Source organism: Aspergillus chevalieri, chromosome 2 (assembly GCF_016861735.1).
Source record: "Aspergillus chevalieri M1 DNA, chromosome 2, nearly complete sequence".
Lineage (NCBI taxonomy): Eukaryota > Fungi > Ascomycota > Eurotiomycetes > Eurotiales > Aspergillaceae > Aspergillus > Aspergillus chevalieri.
This window is the reverse complement of record NC_057363.1, coordinates 1,655,577-1,680,570: the sequence shown is the minus strand read 5'-3', so window position 1 is coordinate 1,680,570 and position 24,994 is coordinate 1,655,577. Positions and strand designations below refer to the sequence as shown.

The window sequence follows — 24,994 nt, the reverse complement described above, 5'->3', positions numbered from 1 at the left end:
TTGATGCACATCAACTACCAAACTGAGCCTACAACAGCCGTTCGGACATGCCCGCCGCCAGCCACCGGGGCTCGCGGGAAGCAGCATGCGGCCAGACTAAAATACTTGACTCATGAACCACTTTCGCTGGCTATAGGGCAGAGGAATATCTCAGAAATAGTCGTATCAAATTAATGGCGATTAGAAACATGAGCAAACCAACAATAAGTGAAAAAAAAAAAAAGACAAACTCCTTTCCGATAGAACGATGAAACCTTTATCTCCAGAGGACACAACCCGCCAAACGAGCGGATCTCCCTCAAGACTCTGAAATTATTATAAGGACAGCAGAAGAAAATAAGATATGACAAGAGAACCCCTTGCTAATTAAGCGACTCTACACAACTCTTTGGAGCAAAGTAGAATGGTATAAAATAGAGAAAAAAACGGAAATAAAGAACGCATCTCTCTGGTATCAACAGGGGAAGGGCTTTTACATAGCGAGCTGGAGGAGAGCACCAAAGACGGCAGCCATGCCCATGGCGGGAACGTTGGCAATGTTGGCAGGGGCAGCACCCTCGCTCGAAGTAGAAGTGCCAGAAGCGGCAGAAGCGGTGCCACTGGAAGTACCAGACTGGCCGTTCTTGCTCTTGGGGTTGGACTTCTTGGCGGAGCAAGTGTACGAACCACGGATAACCTTGTCCTTGTGCTTCTTGTCGAAACCGTCACAGTCGAAGTCACCAGTGCTCTGCATGTTGAAACCACCCTTGACGTTGCTCAGCTTGGGGATGTCGACACTAGTAGTCATGTTAGTAGTGTCAACAATGTAATTCAATGAAAGCATAAACGTACCTGTCAAAAGCACCGCTGAAGTCAATAGCACCAGTAACGGTGTCAAGGCTAGGGAAGGAGATGTTGGCAAGCTTGTCGTTACGAATGATCTGGAAACCACCGTTGACAGTCTCGAGCTGAGGCAGGCTGATGTTGGAGAGCTTCTCGTTGCCGTTGAAAGCGATGTCACCGGTCTCGGTGAGGTTGGGGGCGCTGAAGGTCTTGAAGCTGTCGCCCCAGAAACCCATCTGACCGGTCAAGTTGTGGAGAGAAGGCACGGAAACGCTGCTGACGTTACGGAAGGTCATGTTGGTACCGCTGCCGAGGTTGGGGAGCTCGATCTCGAGAGAGTCCATGTTACCAGCGAAGTTGATCAGACCGGTAGCCTCGGTCAGGTTGTTGACGTTGACAGACTTGAGGTTGGTGTTCTCAGTGATGTCAAAGTCACCAACCTTGTTGAGGGAGATACCGTCAAGGCTGGACAGACCAGTGTTGGTGATGGCAACGTTGCCGGCCTCGGAAACACCGGTCGCGAACTCAAGCTTCTGCAGCTGGGGAAGAGCAGTGAACTTGATGCTGCCAACGCTGCTCAGAGAACCAAAGTTGAGAGTGTAGAGACCGGTAAGGCCATCGAGCTTGAAGGTGTCGCCGATCTCGCCAAGTTGAGGGGCAGTCAGAGAGGTAAGATTGCTAGCACCGGTGCAGCTGAGACCACCGGTGATCTTCTCAATGTTGTTGATAGACAGGGTGTCGGCGACCTGCTCGGAGATTTCAACATCACCCTTGAGGGTCTTGCACGAGCTGTAGCCGTCGATGTCACCCTGGCTGGAGATCTTGATGGTCTTGCCGTCCTCACCGCAGGCTGTAGAAAATCTTGTCAGTTTCCCATTCCTTTTAAATAAGCCGGTTTCAATGATCACTCACAGGAACCGAAAGCAAGTTGACCCGCCGCCAGGACGGGAAGAGCGTACTTCAGAAAGGCCATTGCGATAGCTCTTATTCTGTGCAGGGAACCTCGTTAGTTCTCGTCCACAGTATAGGAAGGGTTCGTAAATTTCGAATGCGACCAGGGACTGAGTTTTTCAACGGTCGAGCGTTTTGACCTCGAGCAACAACCGGGTTGAGAAACACAGCCTGTGCGAGTCCGATGCAAGACGTACCGATAGTCGAATAGTGAAAAAGTGAGAGATGCAGTCTGGATAATAACGAGATAATAAGCTGTTGTCCGAGAGATAGAATAGAAAGCAGCGTTCTTTTGGGGAGGGGGAGGAGGGGAGAGAGGGAGACAAACAGTTGGAATTTGAACGAGCGAAGGGTTAAATGGGAAGGGGCCAAACGAAGGAAGCTGCCGGGGACGGGCGCGAAGAAAGACTCGACAAGAAAAGAAGGAACGGGCGGGAAGGTGAAGAAGAAGAGATGGAAAGAAGAAAAAAAAAGGACTGATGGTGAAGGAGAGAAAGCGCAACCAGAGCCAAAAAGGGCTTTCATTCAGGGAGGACAAGAAAGGAGGCGTGGCCCACGCAGTGGATCGGTATTGTAATTACGACACAGTAATTTACGGTAGTCTGATTCAGGGCACAACCAATAATTGAGCAGAATCATGGCTAGACAATACGGTACCTGGCAGGAGCATTACAGTCCTGACAGCCGAAAGCGCTGCGATCCTTGATTCGTGACCGGAAATGAAACCGATTTTTGCGCTCCCTAGTTGGCCCCAGCGTGTAACACATCGCCAATCGATGCTGTCGCTGTCGCTTTTCATTGGCCAATATTTGGCACACCAGCCCCGCCCGGCTATCGTAAGCCACTCACAGTCATTTTTTGTTTGCGTTGGCTGTTAGACCCGATTCTGGCCATAACAGTTTCTGTTTTCAGTAATACCAATACAGAATGCAAAATTGTATGCCGAATGCGCCACTTCCATCACAGTTTGAAAACATTCAATGGAATGACATTCATAGTCTATTATTTGCAATATTGATGGTTTCGTCCAGTATTGAGGATCGAGATGATCCAAATCTTGTTTAGGAGTATGTTACCCGTAGAACTAGTCCGGACTAGTGTGGCTAGTAATACATAATGACAGAACCATACCATACAGAAATCAGATATCTATAGTAACACCAATACTTCCGTTATTATGCACCAATGCCATACAAGTATATCTGTAGTCTGTACCACACTTGTTGTCATTGTTCGATTCTGGCTCTATAAATACCTGGAGAAAGACAGCCAACACAGCTCGGTGAATAGCTCAATTCAGAATTCGCCACGATCGACGACTATCAATACAAAACACCTTACGGTATTGTCCCAGAACGGATAAGGCAAAAATAAAAAACCAACCTCCTGGATGAATGCCATCTACTCCGTACACAGTAAGTAAGGTATGTAAGGTCTCAACCGTCAAATGCCAAAACCCGTCAGTCGAATTCAGCGATCGCATACGGAGCAGAGTCCTAGTCCTCTCCGTACCAGAACTCGACATAATACTCGCCAGCGTCTGGTCTGTACTCGGTATACCGGTAGTACTGGAATACGTACGAGCTCCTAAATTAAGAGTGGCGATATCGATTCCGGCGGTCTGTGATTCTTGGTTCGGGCTCGAGCGAAGACCAGGAAAAAGGAACCAGGGAATGCGCCGAAATCAATTGGCGGTTCGGCGTATTTGAACGTATTGTTGATTAATGGCCTGTGCCTGAGCGACGCTTCCAGACTCTCGCTTGCGGTTGATCCATCATCAATATGCCCTAACCGGGATTATTCAATTGTGCATCTCATGCGATATTCGTAGTAGGTATATTGCCATCGGTTTACTCATTCAGGACGCAGTGTGCTGTACTCGCTTCTGATGCACTTGACAGTCTTTCCGATGGTTTCAAGGACTTGCTCGGGAACAACGCCAGCCATTAATTGTGATTTTCGATCGCTAAGATTCTTCACTGATCTCTCCACTACGCTCCGTCCGGAACTCCACATGACTATCCTCCGGCCGTTCTACGTCGCATTATTGGTATACAGATTACGGAGTACGGAGTACAAGAACATGGTCAAAATGACGACCTCTATCAACACAGTACAACGCATTCTTCTAGAAGTAATCCTACTAGCAGTCTCTGCTCTCTGATAAGGAGTATGGAAAGTCACCATAATGATCATCCTGTATTGACATTAATGCCAAGAAGCACGTTCACTCCCGGCGCCATTCGATACAGAATGAGTGGCTAAGAAGCGAGGGATTGACAGTATTCTCATCACTCCGATAATAGTATGGAAACAATCTCATTATTCCTCTTCGACACAACAATTAATGGCTACGTACGTCTTGCTCGGCTTATTCCTGATGATACATAAATTACGGACTGCAATATTTCCGTGCTGTACAGATTGTGCGACAGTGCTCCATACAAACAGAGTATTTTTAGGATATTCAAAATGAAAGAGAAGCTTTTTTATGGCTGCCTAAAATCCACCACAATCCCCTTTATCGAATAGGAATTGGAAATGGGACATTTTATTGATACTAAGCTCTGTGATTTAATAACCTTAAGTGGACAATACCGGACACTATCAAGGGAGAACACCAAAGCACGGATTTCTGAGTAAGAATTCCGTACAGGTCATGATATAGCAAATCCTCTCTCATTTCCCTATATAAGTAGCGCGGTATGCCTGGGTTGGTTTTTGTGCGCTTTTCTGGTTCTTTTCAATGTTAAGGGGAAATGCTAATCACAAGGAATTTCCTTGCCAATCAATGCCAGCCATGGTTTAATCGGCGCTAGATAGTGTTGTACTATAGCAGGTCTTTCCATAAAACCTCCATCTGGGGTGGCTACCCTTCTCGTCGGTTATTGCATCAACCCAGCAATACGTACGCCATCGATCCCACAGGCAAACACCTAGCCGTCGAAGTGCTGGAAGGTCCCAAAGTCTCGCCACTTCAACCCTGTTGGTTGTCCCTGACATTAAGGATCGAAAGTATCCCCCTGGTATAGATTCATCGCTCGTCCTATCTGTAGAGAGACCCCATTTCATATCGACATTGGTGTTAAGAGGAGCTGGCGGTGGACTCCAAGCGGGATAGTCGCCTGAGTAAAAGCAGTTGTCAGAAGGTGAAAAGAGTAGCATTGGGTTTTCTCTCACATAATGAAGGATTTCTTTGAGCTCGGGGAAGTCTTCGTTTGAAAGACCAATAGCCAGATCATTCTTTACCACTTGCAACACAGACCGGGTCGCATCAGTACAAAACACAAGCCGGCCATCCCCAATCCGTTTCCAATTTCTTGATCTCTTCGGCAGTCCAACTCCAACTTCCCCACAAAGCTTCTCCTTTCTCAGTAGTGTTTCCATCGTTGGGTTGACTTCGTCTTCCAGCGGCTTTTCTGAGGTCATCGTAATGTTGCAGGCACCACAAAGTCCAATAGGTTTGGTATTCCTCAGCCCAAGAAGGCGGCCACACTGACTTCTGGGCAGTGGTGAAATATGATCTCGACTACCCAGACCGCAAATGGCCCTGCTCATCTATCCAAGTTAACACGAAAGCAATACCAGGAAATGTTCACATCAGGGATTTTACGTCTTCCTGGACGTTCACCAGCGCACTGCATGGGTGTACCTTTTGCACATACACTAATTCTGCCTCCCCTTCTCAGGCTACTGGTACACTTACGTGTCCTGACTTGCCGTCGCCTGTTGACTGTCCTCCCATGGCTTCGGGCACCGGGTCCTGTTCGTCTAACCTCGACCTGATGTCTCACCAAAGGTTGTTCTATGTGAATAGAAGGACACCAGTCTGTGTGTTATACGTGCATACAATGTATATTACCCAAAATAGATAAGAAGAACCGTTGCCGGCTACCGCCCTATAATAAGAACGTAGTATATAGAGCACATGTACGTACTTACCAACCAATTGTCTATGCTTTGACCCTCACAAACACCTTCCCATCCTCGAAGCTAGAGCTGTTTGAGATGAGCAAACAGGATCAACGCGCTGGATCTTTCCAAGATTTTACACCTCCAGTATACCAAGTAACGACTCTAGAGGATTTTTCGTTTCACGATCCTGGGGCAATCAATTTGACCTCCTTAACAATCTCAAACTTGCAGCTTCCGAAGCACCACAAGCGTGAGGTCCATACTCCCGCTTTGCTTCAATTGTTCCAACACAATGCGCTTGTAGTCATCTGAAATCCCTCCTTTCTTTCGCCGCTATTCCAGTATGTTGCGCAGGAGTACATTTTGTTTTTTTTTTTTTTAGGGGGGGCGCTGAGTTTGCACGGCGTAGATAATCATGAGAGAGTACTTTTCCTCGTCTATATCCTCGCAGAAACCTTTCTGTTGGGCGTACTGGAGAGGACAGAGATATCAGTTATGACTAAAATAAGTCAAATGCGGATCTCTCTCTAACGTAGTCGGTAAGCGAGTCGGCCACGTAAGCGAGTCGGCCACCTCCGAGCTATGTTGAGAAACAGACCTACTTTAAACTCCCCAAAAATGCATTTATATATAAAAACTAATTACTGCTGCGACTAGGACAATGAGTTCTTTTATGTCCCAAAACATTGCAATCAGAACACCGTGGTGGCGCCCGTACATGTGGTTGAGATGTAGATGGTGCGGTCTCCATCTGTATAGTATCTTCAGCTTCCTGGGCCTCATTCCTCCGCTGCATAAGGTCTATGCCTTCTTGGATAGACAGGCCACCTGTATGAGCTATCTGTCGCTTGGATCGCTTCTTTTGTTGCCGCTTTTTCTCATGTGCAGCTTGTAAATCCTGGACTTCTTTGGTGAGAAGGATTGCGGTATTCATGTGGATTTCACATCCTTTGACAAGCCGGTTTATTGCATCATTTACTGGGCTCGGAGGACTCTCTGTACGCTGCCCTAGAAGCTTCTTGATTGTAGATGCCTGCTTCTCTGGTTGCTTGAGATTGTGGGGTGTTTTAGGTGCTGAATCGGTAGATCGGCTGCCTGGTGGTGTAGGAGTCTTAAGCTGTATATTAAGCTTCTCAAGCACTCGTTCTGGATTAAATGGGACCAATCCAGCTGCTGCAAAGCTGTTTTTGATATTCTCAGTCTTAAAGACTTCTGTACGGGCTTGTGGATAGGCCTCAAGAAAGTCAAGTTTGTCAATATGGTTGAAGTTGCGCCGTGCCTTATTCTCAACCAAACGGCCATATGCCTTCTTCAAAGGCGCGAAACAGCCCACATCAAGAGGTTGTAGAAGGTGCGATGAATGTGCTGGCATGCAGATTGGTATAATATCATTTTGATTGCATATTTCATCAAATTGAGGTGTTAAATGACTTCCATGGCCATCAAGAATCAGGAGGCGGTATTTTCCAGTCATACGGCCATTTGTAGCTGGAATAAAGGTATTTCGAAGCCATTGTAGTCCGATTTGATCAGTTGTCCATCCGTTATCACTGACTTCAATCCTCCAGTCCTTTGGCAAGGCCTCATCTTGATACCATCCCTCAATATGGACCTTCCCTTTGAAGATAATGCATGGTGGTAGAGCCCATCCTGTAGAGTTGATACACTCGATAGATGTAACCCATTCCCGGTTTCCTGGCTGTACAAGAAAGGGCCGGCCAGTCATCTCTGCTCTGTTCACTACTTTAGCAGTAGCTATAAGGCCCATTGCATATCCTGTCTCATCAAAGTTGTAGATATCTTCAAGCGCAATCCCATGTTGCATGATAGTAATTTGCACCCGATCAAACCACTCCTTGATGATTTTGGGGTCTTCACACTCAGCACGTTGGTAGTTATAGCGTCGGGAGAATCGGGATTTAAGCATGTCATGGCGTTTGATAAAGTTATAGACCCATTTATCTCCAACAGTTGTTGTAGTTGTATGGCCCCGCTTTGAGAGTAGAATATTAGCCATTTCCTGAATATGAGCTGGTCGGGGAGCTGCTCCACGTCGATCAAGTGATAGTATCCATTGTACAAGCGATTCCTCTTCATTTTGAGTCATTTTATGATTATTTGCGCGTGTCTCATCCCGATATGTCTTTCCGCGTAGCCGGTCTTGGAGAGTAGAGCGTGGCACATTATAAACACGTGCTGCTTCACGAATATTGGATATTTCATTATTGTTTAAAGCAGATATTGCAAGGAGCATCCTCCCCTCCTGCTCAACTGAATTTTTTGATTTGGTATGCGATTTTGGTGGCATGGTATTGGTTTGAAGTGCTTCAATCATATTATGACTCGTGAAATCGGAGATGTGGCCGACTCGCTTACGTGGCCGACTCGCTTACCGACTACGTTAAGTGAATTCCATAGCTGCTGACTAAAGATGGTGTAAGAATGTTCTCTGGCAGATATCCAGCCGAGATGTACATAAGGCTGTCCTGCTATGTGGAAGGACGATCCGAAGTTGTCTCGTTCTGAGACAGATGATGATATTTGATATACTCGGATTTCCAAATGTGATAGCAGAGTATTAGGGTACTCATCGCCTTTGCCTAATCCTTGGGCAAGCATCGACTTGGAATCGCTTGAAGGTGCCTTATGCACAGCACTGGCTATTTCTCTATCCTTGTATTTTTGATTTAGTCAGCGACAGTATCTGAAATATGCCAGGATAGAGCAGTTAGTGCTGCACTAACTAATGCCATGTCTTGAGAAATTATTGATACCAAATGCCGTTGAATTTGAGTTGTTCAGGGAGTGCATTCAGCCAACGATAACAGCCCAGCACTACAAGGATTCTGCACTGAGATCCGTAGTCCGTGCTCTGTGCGTGCTTACTTATTTCATCAGCTGCTCGGGGGCTATTGGCTCTAGTCAGTTCACCGCAAAGAATAAGCGTGTGATAAATAACGCATCGTATACGAGCTGCTGCGAGGTAGCCATTTTTCCTTGAATTCTGCTTCCAAGGCTGTACGGCTTCCAAGATCTTAGCAGTATTTATTTTGACACTGACTTATGACACAGCAACATGGCGAGAAACACTGATTTCCTCGCTCTCACACCTCTCGACCATACAAAGTATACCTTCCCTATTTACTGCACTTCAACACGACCGACAGCAAAACTGCCCTCAAAACCATTGAGAATGGCATAAACAGACTAGTCGCCCATATCCCATGGCTAGCGGGAGACGCGATCTTGCGCAGTGAGCCCGATGGTCCACGGAACGAAGGGTATATTGCTTTTTCTAGCTCCTCGCCTGAAGCGACATCCATGATGCAAGTCAAGCGCTTTGACCGGCACGAGGTCTATTACGCATGCTCGACCCGGGAATATCTCCTTGTGCCATGCTTCATACCAGCGTCGCAGCAATACTCGGTCCTCTAGTTCCAAGCAAATGTCTTCCGGAGCAGGATTGTTCTGGTTATGTCTTTCTCGCACTTTGCGCCTGATGGCACGGGCGCCGGGACGGGAATCTCTCGCGCAGTGCTGCAAAACGACGAATGATTGCGGCCAATACTGCGAAGACCGAGGTCGCTCTCCGAAAGGATGTCTCATCCTGGCCATCCAAATGTAAAACTCGGCTGGATCATTCGTCTGATATGGGACCGCCTGTGCTGAGTTCCAGCATGACATTTGAACAACGGGCAGCGATGGAATCCGCCATGTCCTCAGTTATCAAACCAAAGAGCTTCACGTTCAGCCCGGAAAAACTCGCTCAGGTTAAGCAGAGATGCAACAGATTTCTGCCTATGATTCAGCCATCGTCGCTCACTTCCAGCAATGATATTATTACTGCAATTATGGGAATAAATGTCGATAGAGTCCAACATCCGACGAGAGCAAGCAACAATGAAAATGCCAGGGTTACTATGACAGTCGACCTCCGGAGCCGCGTCCAGCCTTACCTTCCGGATACATATGTTGGGAACACGACCTTTCCAGTATAAGGCGACATCCCCCCCCCCCAAAACCACCAGATACCAGTGGGAAATGCGCAGGAAGCAGATATCCTTCGCCTTACACAGGTTGCGTTCCAGCTTAGGAGTAAACTTGCCTCGATAAACGAGATTGCGGCATATAGTGTACCCGCGCAGGTTACTGACCAGGAGGACCGGTGTGGTCTTGAAGCAAAGCCGGGGGATGTGATTGTGATCAGTTAAAGACATCTTAAGACGTTTAGTCTCGATTTTGGTAATGGACTGGGTAAGATTTTCGATTTCGAAGCAGGTCTGGCCTTAATGCCAGGGCGTGCATTGTCATTCCATCCAGCGCTCAGGGAGGTGGATCAAAGGAAGAGTCTGCAATAGCTTGGGAAGTTTGCATTACCATGAAGCTGGACGATTTTGGTGCTCTTATGGATGATCTTTCATTTAGAAGTATTGTTGCTTAAGTACATCTTCGCGTCTTTTACTCCAAGCCCTAGGTAAATTGACTACATATTAGTATTTTGAGAACTATGGTAATGGCCCATATGATAAATACAATTAGCACCTTTATCGTTTGGCTCGCTGCTTCAGTAGATGTAGAAAATGCCAAGATATATATAGAAAACCCCACAGCCAAGACTTTCGATCTCGACCTCCTTTATGACTTCATACATGGCGACTTACGGCATTCAACCATATGCCATCGAAAAAATCTCTAGAGATCAATTCCCTCCCTTTCCCAATTTGCAGATAATGATGGCTGTGAGACGTTCAGTGCGCCTGAGCGCGGCCCCTAGCAGTAACCCGCTGTCAGCAATCCAACAACCCAAGATCAACAGAAGCCAACACAGTGGGATTCGCAAGGCACAAAAGCGAACTGCCAAAGCAAAGAAATCTCAAAAGGCCGCTGCTGGGCAAGTTCTGTCCGCAGAAGCTCTCCAGGTCGCAGAACCAACAGCGACACCACAAGCAGCATCAGCAGCTACAACAGCAACAGACCCCAACGATAACATCTTTGACCCATCACTATCCACTGATAGCACTCGCAGGATCCATGCCAACCCACCCCCTCTCGACCGTCCAGTCGAGCCACACAGAACGAATGCAACCCTCCTCACGCCTCATGGGTATTCGCTGGTGGCCTACCCGCCCGGGACGGAGCAAGCCTCGCCCAGCAAGACGGGCCGGCCCCGTCCCACAGCCACGACAGGCACACTCCTCGAGAAAGCCGTCGCGCATTTGATAGCTACCGATCCGCGCCTAAAGAGAGTCATCGAGAAGCACCCGTGCCATCTATTCTCGCCCGAGGGCCTGGCGGAGGAGGTTGATCCGTTCCGGAGCTTGGTTAGTAGTATCATCGGGCAGCAGGTTTCGGGGGCAGCGGCGAAGTCGATTCGGGATAAGTTCGTGGCACTTTTCAATTCGAATGAGACGGATGTCATTGCGCGAACGAAGCGGTTTCCCACGCCGGAGGAGATTGTTCAATATGATATCGTTACGTTGCGGACGGCGGGTCTTTCCCAGCGGAAAGCCGAGTATATCCAGGGATTGGCGCAGAAATTTGCGGCTGGGGAATTGAGTGCCGAGATGCTGTTGAATGCTAGTGACCAGGAGCTTATGGAGAAACTGACTGCGGTCCGGGGATTGGGGTTGTGGTCAGTTGAGATGTTTGCTTGCTTCGCTTTAAAGCGCATTGATGTCTTTTCTACGGGTGATTTGGGTGTTCAGTGAGTGTCCTTGACTAGATCATTACTAGCAGAAAGCTAACCAAACGACAGGAGAGGTTGCGCGGCATTCATGGGCCGAGACATTAACAAGCTCAAGGCAAAAGGCGGCAGCGGTAAGTTCAAGTACATGCCTGAGAAAGAGATGCTGGAGCTGGCTGCCAAGTTTTCCCCATATAGGTACGTTCCTTTCTTCCTATACGCACAGATAAGGTGATATGGGCGCAGACCCGTCTAACATGCCACTATAGGAGCCTTTTTATGTGGTATATGTGGCGAGTGGAAGGCGTGGATGTCGCCGTGTTGAATGCTTGACGCGGTACAGTGGCATTCGTAAACGTATGTTACTTAATGGGTTGTAGCGGGCTACGCCAAGTATATAATCTGCATTTCAAACTTGTTCGAGATGGCCATCGTGCGGCACTTACAATAACCACAATACCATATTGAGACAAGAGAACGGCGAAAGATTGATTTGTACAATATCAGTACACGTAACTGAATTATTCGACGAGAGGTTCGGATGATAATCGGCAACACCCATTATGAAACCGAACTGCAGACCCAACCTTCCCGCTTCATAACACCACCTCTAGATAACCATTGTTCCTTCTTTCTATCGTTTGCTTTTCGATGAACGGGTGGAATCGTTTACCGACGGACGGCGAGAGTGTCGAGGTCCTCACGCTCCTTGCGCTCCTTCTCGATCTCACGGATGATGGGGCTCAGGTACTCAACGTCCTATAAACAGCCAAGTATTAGCATTTATCCTCTTTCTGAAGCCTAAACCCCTTGTGACCACAAGCGTAAGAGCTATAACGCAACATAATGCGGGTTACAAATCCGCGCCACAAGATTGGTCAATGGGACCTGACGTAGGAGGCGCAGGGAAAATGACAAGCAGGGACGTAGAATATAGAGATATGAACTTACCTCAGAGGGCTTGGTCTGCTCTTCAGGGGGGAGAAGAGTGTGCGACACGGAGCACTATATTAGACGAGCAAAATAGTTAGGTCATGGGTGTTCTCGATGGTGATCACGGAGGGCTGGAACGAACCTGGAACGCTCTGCGGATACGGAAGACGCGGTCATAGGACTCCTTAGCAGGAAGACGCTTGATAGCAGCCTGGACGATGTCGTTCTCCTCGGGGATGATGTCGTCGAACCTAGCTCTAGTCAGTACTACTCCAGTGTATATGCAAGACAAGTCCGGACAGGCGGAGACTGGAACAGGGCAAAGGCAAGTAGGTCGTCATATCGTAATTGAAGCCATTCGTTCCAGTCATACCACCTATTCCAGCGCATGTCCCTGGATATCATAGCAGGGTAGCTTACCTCAAACCGAGTCTCCTGTAGCCGGCCGCGTCGGCGTACCACTCAGCAATGGGCATCATCCAGCGCTTGAGCCATGGGCGCTTGACAATGTAGCTGGTCAGAGAAGGGGCGGACATGGTGTATGATTCCCGGGTCAACAATTGACGATGTGGAGTGGGAGGAGGGGGATCGCAAGGGTCTGCTTAAGCCGGACGTTGGAGATTGTGCAAAACGGACGTTCGGGCGGGCGACTTTCTCCGTTTGATGCCTGATTTATGCCTTTAGAATAAGGTATTTGACTCCGACTGATTCCGACATACCCCACGTGATATTAATATGCCTCAGGCTGTCACGCGCTTGGAGCCGGGTGGTTTGCTTGCTTTCCGCCTCCACCTGACCGCAGACGACTTCGATTCTCCTACATCTGCATTTATCCTGGTCTCCCACACTGTTTCCGCGTGCTTTCCTTGCTTGCCCTCGCATCCGTTGTTTCCCGTTCCGGTCCAAATTAACATCTTTACTTTGTTCCCGCATCTATTGTTCATGTGTCTTGGTATGGGGATCGTCAATCGTTGGATTCCGGATTGCTCCTAGATGGGACTGGTATTTAGGGACCCCGCCCCGTCTGTTCTTCAAGATAGTACAGACGTCGACATTTGCAACACAAAAGAATTCCTCTGATTTCCCTCCGTTCGCCATTCAATTCGATCCTCGCACCATTCACCCCGCACGACCGGTTTCTCCAACGTTGAGAGTGTAACGAATCATACGATTCTTGGTTTCCGGAGCGAGCGCGATATGCTCGGGTCCGGGGGCCATCGGTAATATAGGAATCCAAACGGACAGAACAGCCTGCTAGGCCCATGGTTGAAAACATGCTGTCAGAGGGCCATGGCAGCTCGGGGGCTTCCAACGGCTCCCAAGAACACGAACACCAGGCATCTCACGCTCATACTTCCCCGTCCCACGACACATTCACTTCGAACCTCCTTACTCGCATCAAGATGTTTTCCACTCATATACCGAAATCCTATGTTACGCCGTTTTGTGGGGCAAGTGCTGGTGTAGCCTCAGGGATTGTGACGTGCCCTCTCGATGTGATCAAGACGAAGTTACAAGCGCAGGGTGGGTTTGCACGGCGGTCGGGGAATACGATTGAGGCGAGGACTTTATACCGTGGCATGCTGGGCACAGGAAGGGTAATATGGCGGGAAGATGGTATCCGCGGGCTCTATCAGGGTCTGGGTCCCATGCTTCTGGGTTATTTACCTACGTGGGCGGTTTACCTGGCAGTATATGACCGGTCACGAGATTACTTTGAAGAAACCACTGGTCAGTTCTCTCGTCTTTTGTTGAAATTCGGGACGAGCTTTACTAAAGGATAACAGGCAGTTGGTGGTTATCGAGGGGCTATGCTTCCGTCACGGCAGGCGCGTGTTCGACCATAGTGACGAATCCAATATGGGTCATCAAGACACGGCTCATGTCTCAAAGTCCGAGGTCCAATAGTGAAGGCTTTAGGGCACCGTGGCAATATAAAAACACTTTCGACGCGGCTCGCAAGATGTACCTGAACGAAGGGATACTCTCGTTCTACTCAGGGCTAACACCAGCGCTGCTGGGATTGTTTCATGTGGCCATTCAGTTTCCGCTTTACGAGTATTTGAAGATGGCCATTACGGGTTATGGAATTGGAGAACATCCCGAACATGGCGACTCCCACTGGATTGGGATTTCTCTCGCTACATTTCTCAGCAAGATCTGTGCCAGCACCATGACCTATCCACATGAAGTGTTGCGGACAAGACTTCAAACGCAACAACGGACAATGTCGCCGCGGTCCTCGGCCGAAGAGCTTACATTTCGTGAAGGGATAGAGAAGTTAAACGGCCGTGGTCGTCCTCTAGGCGCTGCCTCATCGGACGGCATGGCCAACCGGCCACGGTACACCGGCATCGTCCGTACTTGTCAGACAATTTTCCGGGAAGAGGGTTGGCGTGCATTTTACTCGGGAATCGGCACGAATCTCTTCCGAGCTGTCCCGGCCGCTATGACTACGATGCTTACATACGAATACCTCCGAAAATTGATAGGCACTATGCAACATGACGGGGAGGTGGAGGTTCGACGGGCTGAAGAGAAAGATCTCTCCGGGGGCATCTAATTTTTGCTCGCCGTGATTGTTCTATCGATGCCTGCCAAATTAGTGGCAGTGAAGACGATTTCAAACACAAGCCTCAACCCCTTCGTCCGGTCATGACTGACGGACTTCCGGATGCATGCGAGACTTGCCATTTTATATGCTTAACAGTTGATAACCATGTACTTTTATGGGGTACAAGGCTGGTCGAGGGGGAACCTGATTGTATTCGCCCTTGGCACAAATTGATACCTCTATCCCGGATTGAGAACGAGTTATTCTCAACGGGGGATTCTGACACATGCAATTGTGCCTTTTGTTTTAAATTGGTGGTTGTTTATCCTGCCTTACCGAGGAGTCCTTTTGCCTTGATGAGCGTTATTGTCTATTCGTCTCTATTATTGATCCTCGTTCTGCATGGATTGTACATACATACCTACGTACCTACTACCATCTATGAAATATACATATGGATTTCCCAGCTATACTCTCGATGCCAATCAGGGGACAGGTACAGCCCATATGGCAAATGACGTAAATTAAAATCACGTGATTAGCCTTGGCAGCCCTTGTCTACCGAGGAAAAAAAAGAGACCGTCGCCAACCACACTTCCGCACACATTTGACTCGAAAAGAGATTCGATAATTGGCAGAAATTTGGTGCCATAAGGTACGTGTCTTGCTTGATGCAATTACAAAGACTGCATTTCATTACTGTGATGAACCTTAAATCACAATTGATCCAAGTCTACTACTTTCAGATTTGGTGGTGATCATTTAACACACACTGAAAATTCTGACTGTAATGAAATGCGGATTGCAATTGCTTTTGTTTTTCACATTTTATTCACCTTGCTGACTTTACATGCAGATACCGAATGCATGATCATGGTAGTGATCATAGGCTCATTTGCAGATAGTTACTCAGACAGATCATTACAATTGACTTCATTCTCCACGTGATATCATAATCCTACCTCCGGAAACCGGATGATCCTCAGCCTTTCTTCCCCTGCTCCACCTGACGCTGCTCCTCCAATGTCCGGTGCACCCAGGAGAGCTGTTGCCGCTGCTGCTGCCATGCTTCGGCTCTTTCTCGTTGCGACGCAGAGGCATTTGTAGACTGGGACTCGCGACGGGCGGAGCGGATGGAGGTGATGCAGTAGGAGCAGAGGAGGACGGCCATTGTAAAAGCGGCGATGGGGGCGTTGAGGGACTGAATTAAAAATTATTATTACCACGACTGTTGGTGTACATGTGTTATGAACCAGTGATACGGGAATTATCAGATGCGGCGTATCAGATGGATCAGATAAGGAACCACAAAGAAAACGAACTTACGCCCGCCGGCCTCCCCAGAGTCTTTCTGTTATTCATGATAAGCGCTTTCGGCCAATGAGAGAGCGCGTAGTTTGCCGACGGAAAAGGATGCTTGGTAATGGGTTTGGTCTGGCTGTGAGTTGGCGAGAACGTAAGGAGGTTTCGATGCCGGACGCTAGAATTCGACTTCGGAGTTGGACCGTTCTCCGCCCACCACACACTCCTATTCTGTGTTTTACCCCGGAGAAAACTGCTATACAAAGTAATGCGAGCCCTTTGAAGAGTAGAAAATAGAAATGATAACAAGAACCAACAAATACATGTATTCAACGTCATAAAACGTTAACCCCGAGTCGCCGACGCCGGACGTCCGGAGGCGACGGTGTTTCCGCATCAGGTTTAGCGCGGTATGAATAATCCGGGCGAGAATTATTACTGCAGTCCTAATCAATCGCCATCTTTCTTCAACGACATCATTCTCACCATCTTCAACACACCTTTACCATCCATCGATAACATAACATAGTCACTTGTGCAGTGATCCATTGGAAATCCTCACCATGTTCAAGCGTATTTCTACCGTCGTCCCCCGCTCCTTCGGCCCCGTTGTGACGCCTCGCATCACACCCGCCCTCTCCGGTGTGCAGCATACACAATCCATTTTCCGGACACAACTCCCTCAGACAAGGAGCTACCATGAGAAAGATATGTCTCGCCATACCACTTAAACAAAGAGGAAAATACTGACCGCATGCACTGCTAGACCACTACAACAACCCCCGCAATGTCGGCGCCATGAAGAAGGGTGATGGTGACGTTGGCACCGGTCTCGTCGGCGCCCCCGCTTGTGGCGATGTCATGAAGCTCCAGATCAAGGTTGACAAGGACTCCAACAAGATCAGCGATGTCAAGTTCAAGACTTTCGGTTGCGGGAGTGCCATTGCTAGCTCGAGTTATCTGACCGAGTTGGTCCGTGGGATGACCCTCGATGAGGCGGGTAAAATTCGCAACACTGAGATTGCCAAGGAGCTTTGCCTTCCTCCTGTGAAGTGTACGTCCCCTGTTCCAATTTGTTCCATATGTATGACTTGTACTGACAGTCACAGTGCATTGCTCGATGCTTGCCGAGGATGCCATCAAGTCTGCCATCTCCGACTACTACACCAAGAACCCCAAGGCCGTCAAGACTGACCTTGGTGGTACCGGCGCCGCCATGCCTGACATCCAGGTTGAAGTCGAGAAGACTGACGGTGCTTCCGCTACCGCTTAAAAGAAATAAAAACAAAAAAAACGACAAAATTTATCCTTCCAAAAATATTCGACTTGTGATACCACCTGATATGTCCATCCTTTTCATGACATGACTTCTTTCTACTTAAGCTGCGCTTTGCTCGAGTGACAGGATTCAAGGTTGAAAGGAGGTTTTTCGATTCGTTTCTAACAAATTGAATTTGTTGGATGTATATTCTTCATTTTATTTCCTTTTTTCTTCTATGTTCCAACTTTTTTTTTTTTTTTCTGGCGAAGCATTTGTGTTCAAAGTTCTTGGAGCCATGGTGTCTGATAGTTAATGAAAGAAGCACTGAGTGTGCCTAAACCAGATTGTTCAGTTCATGATTTTGATACAGAACCCCGTAGCCAGTATAAAAGACCTAAATTAAATATAAACGCCATCGCTGATGCACAGATTACCCACCCGTGCCATGTAAACATCTATCTATACTACACTTTTCTGTATCCAACATTCCTTCAGATATAAACATAACCGATCACCTATCATTACACCCAGCCATCCCAATCCAATATTCACAACACGAGCAAATTTACAACAGCCCAAACCGACTCTTGACAGACAACAGAGTCTCATAGACCGACAACTTCAATTCCACCCGCAAGAATCCCACCCAAGCAACCAGGAACCGCAGGAAGTTCAGCGGACGAAGCAAGCCACCGGCCGACTCGCGGATATTCTCGAGTTGCTCCTCGTAGACGGTGCGGGTGGCGTAGCGGGCGAGGATGAGGAATGTGCGGAGGGGGCCTTGGCGGGTGTGTAGGTTTTCGTCGAGGTTGCGGGCTGTCTTCGTTAGCACTTTATGTCCACCAAAGAGAATGGATGGGTAAGCGGGAAAGACATACTGAGATCATTAGTTTTGAGAATCAGGAGAATGATTCTGGGTACCTGGCCCAATAACTCAACCAACTGCTGCAACATGCCCTCGCCCAACGCACCGGAGATATTCTCCTTCTCATCTGCGGTCCTCGAAGAAGTCACATTCCTCTGCGTAAGAACCTTATAATCCCTCCCCGTAATCGCACTCGCAAACAACGGAAACTGCTCATCCGTCACCCCCGCAACCTTCCTCGCATACTCCCTCATCCGCCCCTCATCAGCCTCGATGACCGCAAGCCACAGCTTCGCGTAGTTCCTGCGCAAGTCCCGCGGGATCTCGCGGTACAGGCCGTGGTCGTAGAGGATGATCTCGAAGTTCTGGCGGCCGCTGGGGTTGGGGTTCGGGCGGATGGCGATGTTGCCGCCGTGGGGGTCGCAGTGGAGGGGCGCGTTGTCGCCGAAGATCATCTCGTTGAAGATGTGGGCAAGAGTGGCGGAGACTTCGTCGCGGTCGATGTTGTTGGCATCGAGGAAGGGAAGGTCGTCGGGGCGGCGGCCGGAGATGAAGTCCATTACTAGGATGCGTTTTTGGGCCCACATTACTGTCTTTGTTAGCTGGTATAGCGTAAGGATATGAAAGGCATACCCTTTGGAATAATCAACGGCGCATCAGAATGTTTCTTGAAGTAGTCACTTGCTCTGGTAGCATTCTCCGCCTCACATCGGAAATCCAACTCCACCGGCAGCGAAAAGTCCATCTCCCTCGATAACCACTCAAGATCATATTCCGGAAAGAACCGCTTCAACATAGCAAATGTAAACCTCGTTAACGCCAGATCCAATGGTACCCACTCCGCTAACGCCGGATGCTGCACCTTCACAGCAACCTTCTGTCCCGATTCCCTAAGCGTACCGATATGCACCTGCGCCAGGGAAGCAGCGCCAATGGGCTCTGAGTCGAAGGACGAAAAGATCTCATCGATGGGGCAGCCGGTATCGGCGACGAACATTTCTTCAATAGATTCGATTGACGAAACGGGGCATTTATCCTGCAGCGGAATGAAAGTCGTCGTCCACTCAAGCGGAAGCAGATAACCCATGCTACTCAAATGCTGCCCCAGCTTGATAAAGATAGACCCATTCTTCTCGAGCACGCGTAGCGTCCGTTCCGCACAACGCTTGTGACAAGCCTTGATGATCTCATTGTGTTCTTCCGGCGAGGTTTCTTGCTTCAGCGTAACCCGATAACTAGAGCAGACCCAACCGTATAAGTGCACTTCCTTTAGTAGTACCTTGGGGGAAAGAACGGGCTTACTCATTAATACAAACCGCCAATGCACTAACCACTCGCCCGGTCCTCGCTGCCGCTCGATATAGATGCCGCACCTCGTCCGAGTATACTACCGCCGCAACGCCCAGCGCACCTCCGATAATGAGGTATGTCTTGTTCCGCGATCGAATTGGTCCTGATCGCTTCTTCCCATTGTTGTTGGTGCTGGCTGTTTCTTGCGCAGGAGACTCCGAACTGTAGTGACGTAGCGGCAGGACTCGTCCCCGCGTGTATAGTTCCCGCGGAGTGGTAGATCTGTTTCTCGGGTTGGCGAGTACTCTGGACGACGGTATTGAATTCGCACTAGTATGGCACGTAGAATAAAAACGATTGAGTGGTGTCGGTGCCGATTTCGTCGTGTGTCGTACGACCGTCGCAGGGTCAAACCCGGAAACCCGCCACGGCGTGTGGAGCGCTGCTCTCATACCGAACCTGGGGGATGGGCGTCAAACAACGTAGTGATTAGGTGTGATAATAGAAATCTCCGTACCTGGGGGATTGGGAATTCAAACCCAGGCCATTGTTGAATATAGTCGTAAGAAACGCTGGTCGGTCATCAGGAGAATTTCGGGAACTCGCCGCAATTCGGACCGGAGATGCACGTGATCCAGGGCTCGGTCGGACTACTATCATGCATGTCCAGTTCATGAGTTTGATGAATTGCCTATGTATAACCTGGTTTTCATGCACACAAAAGAAGATGCGCTCAAAGCAATACCAAAAGACCACCCAAAGTAAACATAACACAGCATGCTTAAACAGAACTACAGACAACGTCACATCAACAATGCAATCATGACACCCAATCCTCTCCCTGCGTAGGTCGTTGCCTCCGGTAAAGAATCGAATCTCGTCGGGATAGCGAGCTTGGAGGTCGCATTTCATCTTCCGGCAACAAGTCCGTATGAGACCGCTTAGGCATCATCCCACGAGGCAGCCTGTTCCTTGCTGCCCCAGAAGCACCATTCAGATTCAACCCAGGTGGTGGTAGGACAGGGCTTCCACCTTCCCGACTCGCGGGTCGCAATACCAGCGCTGATCCGCTAAGAGCGTTCCGTGGATGTCGTGACTCCCGTCCTTCGTAGTATCCTTTCGACTGGCTTGTTCGAGGGGTTGACGGGGCGGATTGGTTTGGTAGAAGACCGGGTGATGTGGTGGATGTGCTTTGGCGTCTCATACCTTGTTTGCGTTTACCTAGACCGTACGTCTCGCTCGATCTGATCAGTTTCCCGGCCATGTCTCTGACCAGAATGGCTGAGTCATTCTCTAATTCGCTGATGGCACCAAGCAGACCATATGTAGCAAGAAGACCACCTTGCTCTTCACTGGAATCACAAATACTCGATATGATGCGGAGGAGGTTCAATCGAACTGCAGCTTTGCTGTGGTGCAGTTTCTGACCTAATCTCGTGAAGAGGTCTGGTCGTGCAAGTGTCGAAGCAATCGGGGGACTTAATCTTAGGAGCTTCTGAAGAGGTTCGAGGATGTTCTCGAAAGCATTGGCTTTGGAAATGGTCAAGCATTTGACGATCGAGTCCGTAAAAGATGGCCTGTCCGGGCGGTTTTCCAGCAAGTGCTCTTCGACCTTTGCCGTTTCTTCCTGGAGCCAGGTAAAGATAGCATCCAAAGCGGTAACCTGCCAATATGGATCGGAAAGTAAAGAGATGTAAAAGGTGAGACCCTTGTTACGCCACAGCTCACGGCGACCGACTTTGCCGGAGTGCGCCATGTCGCAAAGGATCGGTAGAGCGAATTCCTTCAGAGGTCTGTCAGTCTTGACAATCTTTTGAAGCAGAGGTACAATGCCATTCAAGGCTGCGTCCTCTTGTCGTGACTTATTGAGTCGACACATGTTGTAGATCGTATTCAATATTTGATTAGAGACTTCTCGGAAATGGGGACGCTTGAAGGTTGAACGCAACAAGTCTGCCAGCACGTCAATGGCATTCGAATTCTGGAGAGAATCAAGAGTAGTCGAGAGCATCGACAGGTTTTTAATGAACTTCAGCATGGTGATCTGATGGGCCGGAGTCATGCGCCGCAACTCTTTCAGAACCCGATGCAGAACTGTTCGCTCAGCGACCATCTCCTTGACATGATTTTCAGCCTGCGAGAAGATAAAGAAGATGTTTGCAATTCGTCCTTCAACAATTCCGGCCAGTTCACCCTCTTCATCCAATACCCTGCTCAAGACAAGAGACAGAGGGTCTAAAACGGAGTTGCGGGACAAGATCCTGCAAAAGTCGTTTTTCGGAGTCGAACCCTGCAACTCGAAAACACTCCAAATCCCATTTACCCCGATCAAGACAAGCTCACGCTCATCTTCATAATCGTCTTCCAAAAACTCGACCAGAACGTTCAAACCTCCAGCACTGACAAACATCTGCAACGTGAGAGTGGATGTCTGATACATCTGTTGCACAAAAGCAGCTGCCTCAAGTCGAATCTCACGAGGGTACTTCTTCGACGCAAACTCGTTAATGATTGGAATCCCTCCAACAAAGCACAAATTTTCCTGGATCTCGTAGTCATTAAAGATGATTGCGTTGACGATCCTTAGCAGACATGCAATAACATCACGCCGACGGCATGTGTCCAGGATTTCCAAGATTGGGAGTAACCCATGGGCACTCATAATGATGTTCTTCGTTTCTGGTAAATCGCAGAACACCGTCAATAGTTGATCGGAGATATCAGCCAGCACCTCTTCATCTTGCGAGGTCTTCAATGTGCTAACAAGTCCCTCGACCTGATTCCGGAGACGAGCATGCTTGTCGCGTGCAATATTGGCCTCTAGGTCCATTTCATCGAATCCTTCTTCGAGCTGCGCAAACGGGTCATCCTCATCGTCCTGGTCACCGAGCCAGGATCTATTAGATAGCTTCGACGTCAGCATTAACGTGCTCTTGTCTGAGCTCCCATCACTATCAGCCTTATCCAGTGTCGACTCATTAGGACCCAAGATATCGGAAAAATCCTCATCGTCCTCATTCTCCGCAAATTTTGTTATTTCAATGGCACGGTGACGCTTGACTGAGATCCGTTTCTTCAACTGGGGCTGTGGAGGCTCTTCATCTTCCTCGATGGTAGTAGGCCACTGATAGCGGACCATTTCATGCGAAGGAGATGGTACAAGCATAGCATTTCCGTCGGGTTCCTGTCAATTGTTAGTTTACACTGGTACATACATGTCTCTGAATATCAGGGTCTTTGCCTTACTTGAAAAGCACCAAGTTTTTTATCCAAAACGTCTTCGTTTGCCATGATAAGATCAGAGTAATCCTCATCGGGATTCTCCTTATAGTAAGAAGCTGGTCGAGGGGGTCGCGCCGGCGGTGTGGGATTCGGGTTCAATATCGGGACATCATGGATGCTGGGTTGATAGCGCTGCAGCTTTTGGGCTGTACTTTGCCGCTGAGGTGACGGCCGAATAGTCTCCAAGTCTGGCTCACTGCTCTGGTTCGAGATTCTCCAGAGATCTTCACCGAATTCTTCAAAACTACCCCCGGATCTCGTCATTGTCCCATCAAGGGAAGCAAATGCCTTGAGCTTCTCAGACGACAGCAGGCCACCAAAATTATCATGCGGTCTCAAGTGAGGCAAATGCAGAGCGCTGGGGGAGATGGCATTATCAAAATCGTTATCCCAGTTATCGTCTTCTCCAGAAATAGGTGACCGGAACTTGTCTGCAACATTTCCACTGGAGACTGGAGTTGGTAAAATATCCTTCGTTGGTGTATAACGGGAAGGTGTTGAATGTTGGTCAAGTCTCAAATGCTTGCGTATAGTACCTGCGCTTGGCGAGCGAAGAGCTTCATTCCATTCCTGGACGCTCTTGACTGCCTCCTCATTGGGAACTACTGAATCAGATTTGCGAGCATTGACGATCCAAGGGTGTCGAAGAAGCTTCTTCGCAGACACACGAAGGTTGGGGTCTTTCTGGAAACATTGCATAAGGAAGTCTTTGACAGCTGGGGAAGCCCCTTGTGGCAAAGGAGGATGATCATCATTGACGATGCGAAATAGAGCCGGCATAGGTTGAAGATTGTGGTACGGAGGCTTCCCCTCCAACAATTCGATGACAGTGCACCCAAGACTCCAGATATCTGACGCCGTAGTCGCACCTGTCAGTTCGATTACTTCGGGTGCCATCCAATATGGGGTACCGACAACGCTAGCCTCGTTGAGGCCGGTTGTGCGGCTAGCCACACCAAAATCTGCCAACTTCACTAGGCCTTCTTTGGTGGTGAGGATGTTAGCACCTTTAATGTCTCTGTGTATCACACCCTGTTCGTGCAAATATAAGAGTCCATGGAGGACTTGGGACATGTAGAGTCCGACTAGATTCTCCGGGAAGCGGCCAAAGTTCTTCGCGATGGAGTGTAGGGAGCCATTCTCGCAGTATCTAGACTATTAGCCACATGAAATCAGGAAAGAGGAGGATTGCCATACTCAAGAATGATGTTCAGGGTTTCAGCAGACTTCACAAATCCATGGTACTTGACAATGTTGGAGTGCTGCAATATATCAGCTTTGGTCCTTGAATAACGAAAGTAGCACTGAGTCTCACATCTAAGTTCTTCAGCAGATCAATCTCCAGCTACAAGTTGACATAATTAGCATAAATATATATAACCCCGACAGTCCGGATTGAATAACATACCATAATCACCCGCAATTCACTCTTAGGCAAGTCAACCAGTTTGATCTGCTTGACCGCGACAGTCTCCCCAGTATTCCAGTTGAGCGCTCTGTACACAGACCCAAACGCTCCTCGACCCAAGCAGTCACCCAATTGCTTCACAATATCAGACCATCAGCCTCTCATCCTCTCTCGTCCATACGGGGCGCAATCAAGGGAGGGGTATTCCGTCTTCATACATAATCCTTGAGTTCTGCAACATCCTTAGCTGACGTCTTCGGTCCCCTGTCGTCCCTAGGCTTGTCCTCTCGTTTGGTTGGACTGGAACCGAGTCTCGATAGTCGTGGTTTGGTTGGTGTCCCGGGCGGTGCTGCTGCTGCTACCGCTGCTGCTCTGGAGGATGGACGTTGTGGTGGTGGTGCCTCGCCCAGCTCGCTGGTTCTAGACACCATGGTCGATCGCTCCGTAATGGGTTCGCTGTATCAAAGCCGTTTGTTCTCAATTCGTGTGGGTATTAGATTCGACGTTAACAGTAGTAAATAAAGGACGATGAGGCAGGAGCCAGGGGATCGATCGGGGCATTCATGTCAGCAAAAACTGGCCAAGGGGTGGTTTATTATTAGCCATTAATCGCGGAAGAAGTAATAATTGTATGCGAGAGCACAATAGAATGCCCACAGGGATTCTTGGGGAGTGAACGGTTTCGCTCGAGGGACAAAAAGACCATACAGGAAGGATTTCTCTTGCCC

At 48.7% G+C, this 24,994-nt stretch overlaps 8 protein-coding genes across 8 annotated transcripts; 3 read left to right on the top strand and 5 right to left on the bottom strand.

Annotated features, from left to right (window-relative positions):
* Positions 1-472: 472 nt before the first annotated feature.
* ecm33 (GPI-anchored protein Ecm33) lies at positions 473-1,795 on the bottom strand (the record flags this gene model as incomplete). The annotated part of the gene is made up of 3 exons (XM_043284898.1): positions 473-776; positions 832-1,672; positions 1,735-1,795. 3 exons carry the CDS (start codon positions 1,793-1,795, stop codon positions 473-475), a joined length of 1,206 nt encoding a protein of 401 aa, XP_043133643.1.
* Positions 1,796-10,418: 8,623 nt separating this feature from the next.
* Positions 10,419-11,704, top strand: alkA (DNA-3-methyladenine glycosylase II; the record flags this gene model as incomplete). The annotated part of the gene is made up of 3 exons (XM_043284896.1): positions 10,419-11,392; positions 11,444-11,569; positions 11,641-11,704. 3 exons carry the CDS (start codon positions 10,419-10,421, stop codon positions 11,702-11,704), a joined length of 1,164 nt encoding a protein of 387 aa, XP_043133642.1.
* Positions 11,705-12,040: 336 nt separating this feature from the next.
* On the bottom strand, positions 12,041-12,840 carry QCR7 (ubiquinol--cytochrome-c reductase subunit 7; the record flags this gene model as incomplete). The annotated part of the gene is made up of 4 exons (XM_043284895.1): positions 12,041-12,130; positions 12,323-12,376; positions 12,447-12,555; positions 12,725-12,840. The coding sequence occupies 4 exons, from the start codon at positions 12,838-12,840 to the stop codon at positions 12,041-12,043; spliced, it is 369 nt and encodes a 122-aa protein (XP_043133641.1).
* A 726-nt stretch (positions 12,841-13,566) lies between these two features.
* Positions 13,567-14,867, top strand: ACHE_20576A (putative mitochondrial carrier protein; the record flags this gene model as incomplete). Its single annotated transcript, XM_043284894.1, has 2 exons — positions 13,567-14,035; positions 14,092-14,867. 2 exons carry the CDS (start codon positions 13,567-13,569, stop codon positions 14,865-14,867), a joined length of 1,245 nt encoding a protein of 414 aa, XP_043133640.1.
* A 973-nt stretch (positions 14,868-15,840) lies between these two features.
* On the bottom strand, positions 15,841-16,220 carry ACHE_20575S (uncharacterized protein; the record flags this gene model as incomplete). The annotated part of the gene is made up of 2 exons (XM_043284893.1): positions 15,841-16,059; positions 16,185-16,220. The coding sequence occupies 2 exons, from the start codon at positions 16,218-16,220 to the stop codon at positions 15,841-15,843; spliced, it is 255 nt and encodes an 84-aa protein (XP_043133639.1).
* Positions 16,221-16,723: 503 nt separating this feature from the next.
* ISU1 (putative iron-sulfur cofactor synthesis protein (Isu1)) lies at positions 16,724-17,433 on the top strand (the record flags this gene model as incomplete). The annotated part of the gene is made up of 3 exons (XM_043284892.1): positions 16,724-16,868; positions 16,921-17,214; positions 17,270-17,433. The coding sequence occupies 3 exons, from the start codon at positions 16,724-16,726 to the stop codon at positions 17,431-17,433; spliced, it is 603 nt and encodes a 200-aa protein (XP_043133638.1).
* Positions 17,434-17,986: 553 nt separating this feature from the next.
* Positions 17,987-19,592, bottom strand: ACHE_20573S (ABC1 kinase family protein; the record flags this gene model as incomplete). The annotated part of the gene is made up of 3 exons (XM_043284891.1): positions 17,987-18,237; positions 18,300-18,875; positions 18,920-19,592. 3 exons carry the CDS (start codon positions 19,590-19,592, stop codon positions 17,987-17,989), a joined length of 1,500 nt encoding a protein of 499 aa, XP_043133637.1.
* Positions 19,593-20,396: 804 nt separating this feature from the next.
* Positions 20,397-24,697, bottom strand: ACHE_20572S (serine/threonine-protein kinase; the record flags this gene model as incomplete). The annotated part of the gene is made up of 6 exons (XM_043284890.1): positions 20,397-22,760; positions 22,823-24,008; positions 24,056-24,120; positions 24,174-24,203; positions 24,267-24,401; positions 24,485-24,697. 6 exons carry the CDS (start codon positions 24,695-24,697, stop codon positions 20,397-20,399), a joined length of 3,993 nt encoding a protein of 1,330 aa, XP_043133636.1.
* Between the last annotated feature and the right edge of the window lie 297 nt (positions 24,698-24,994).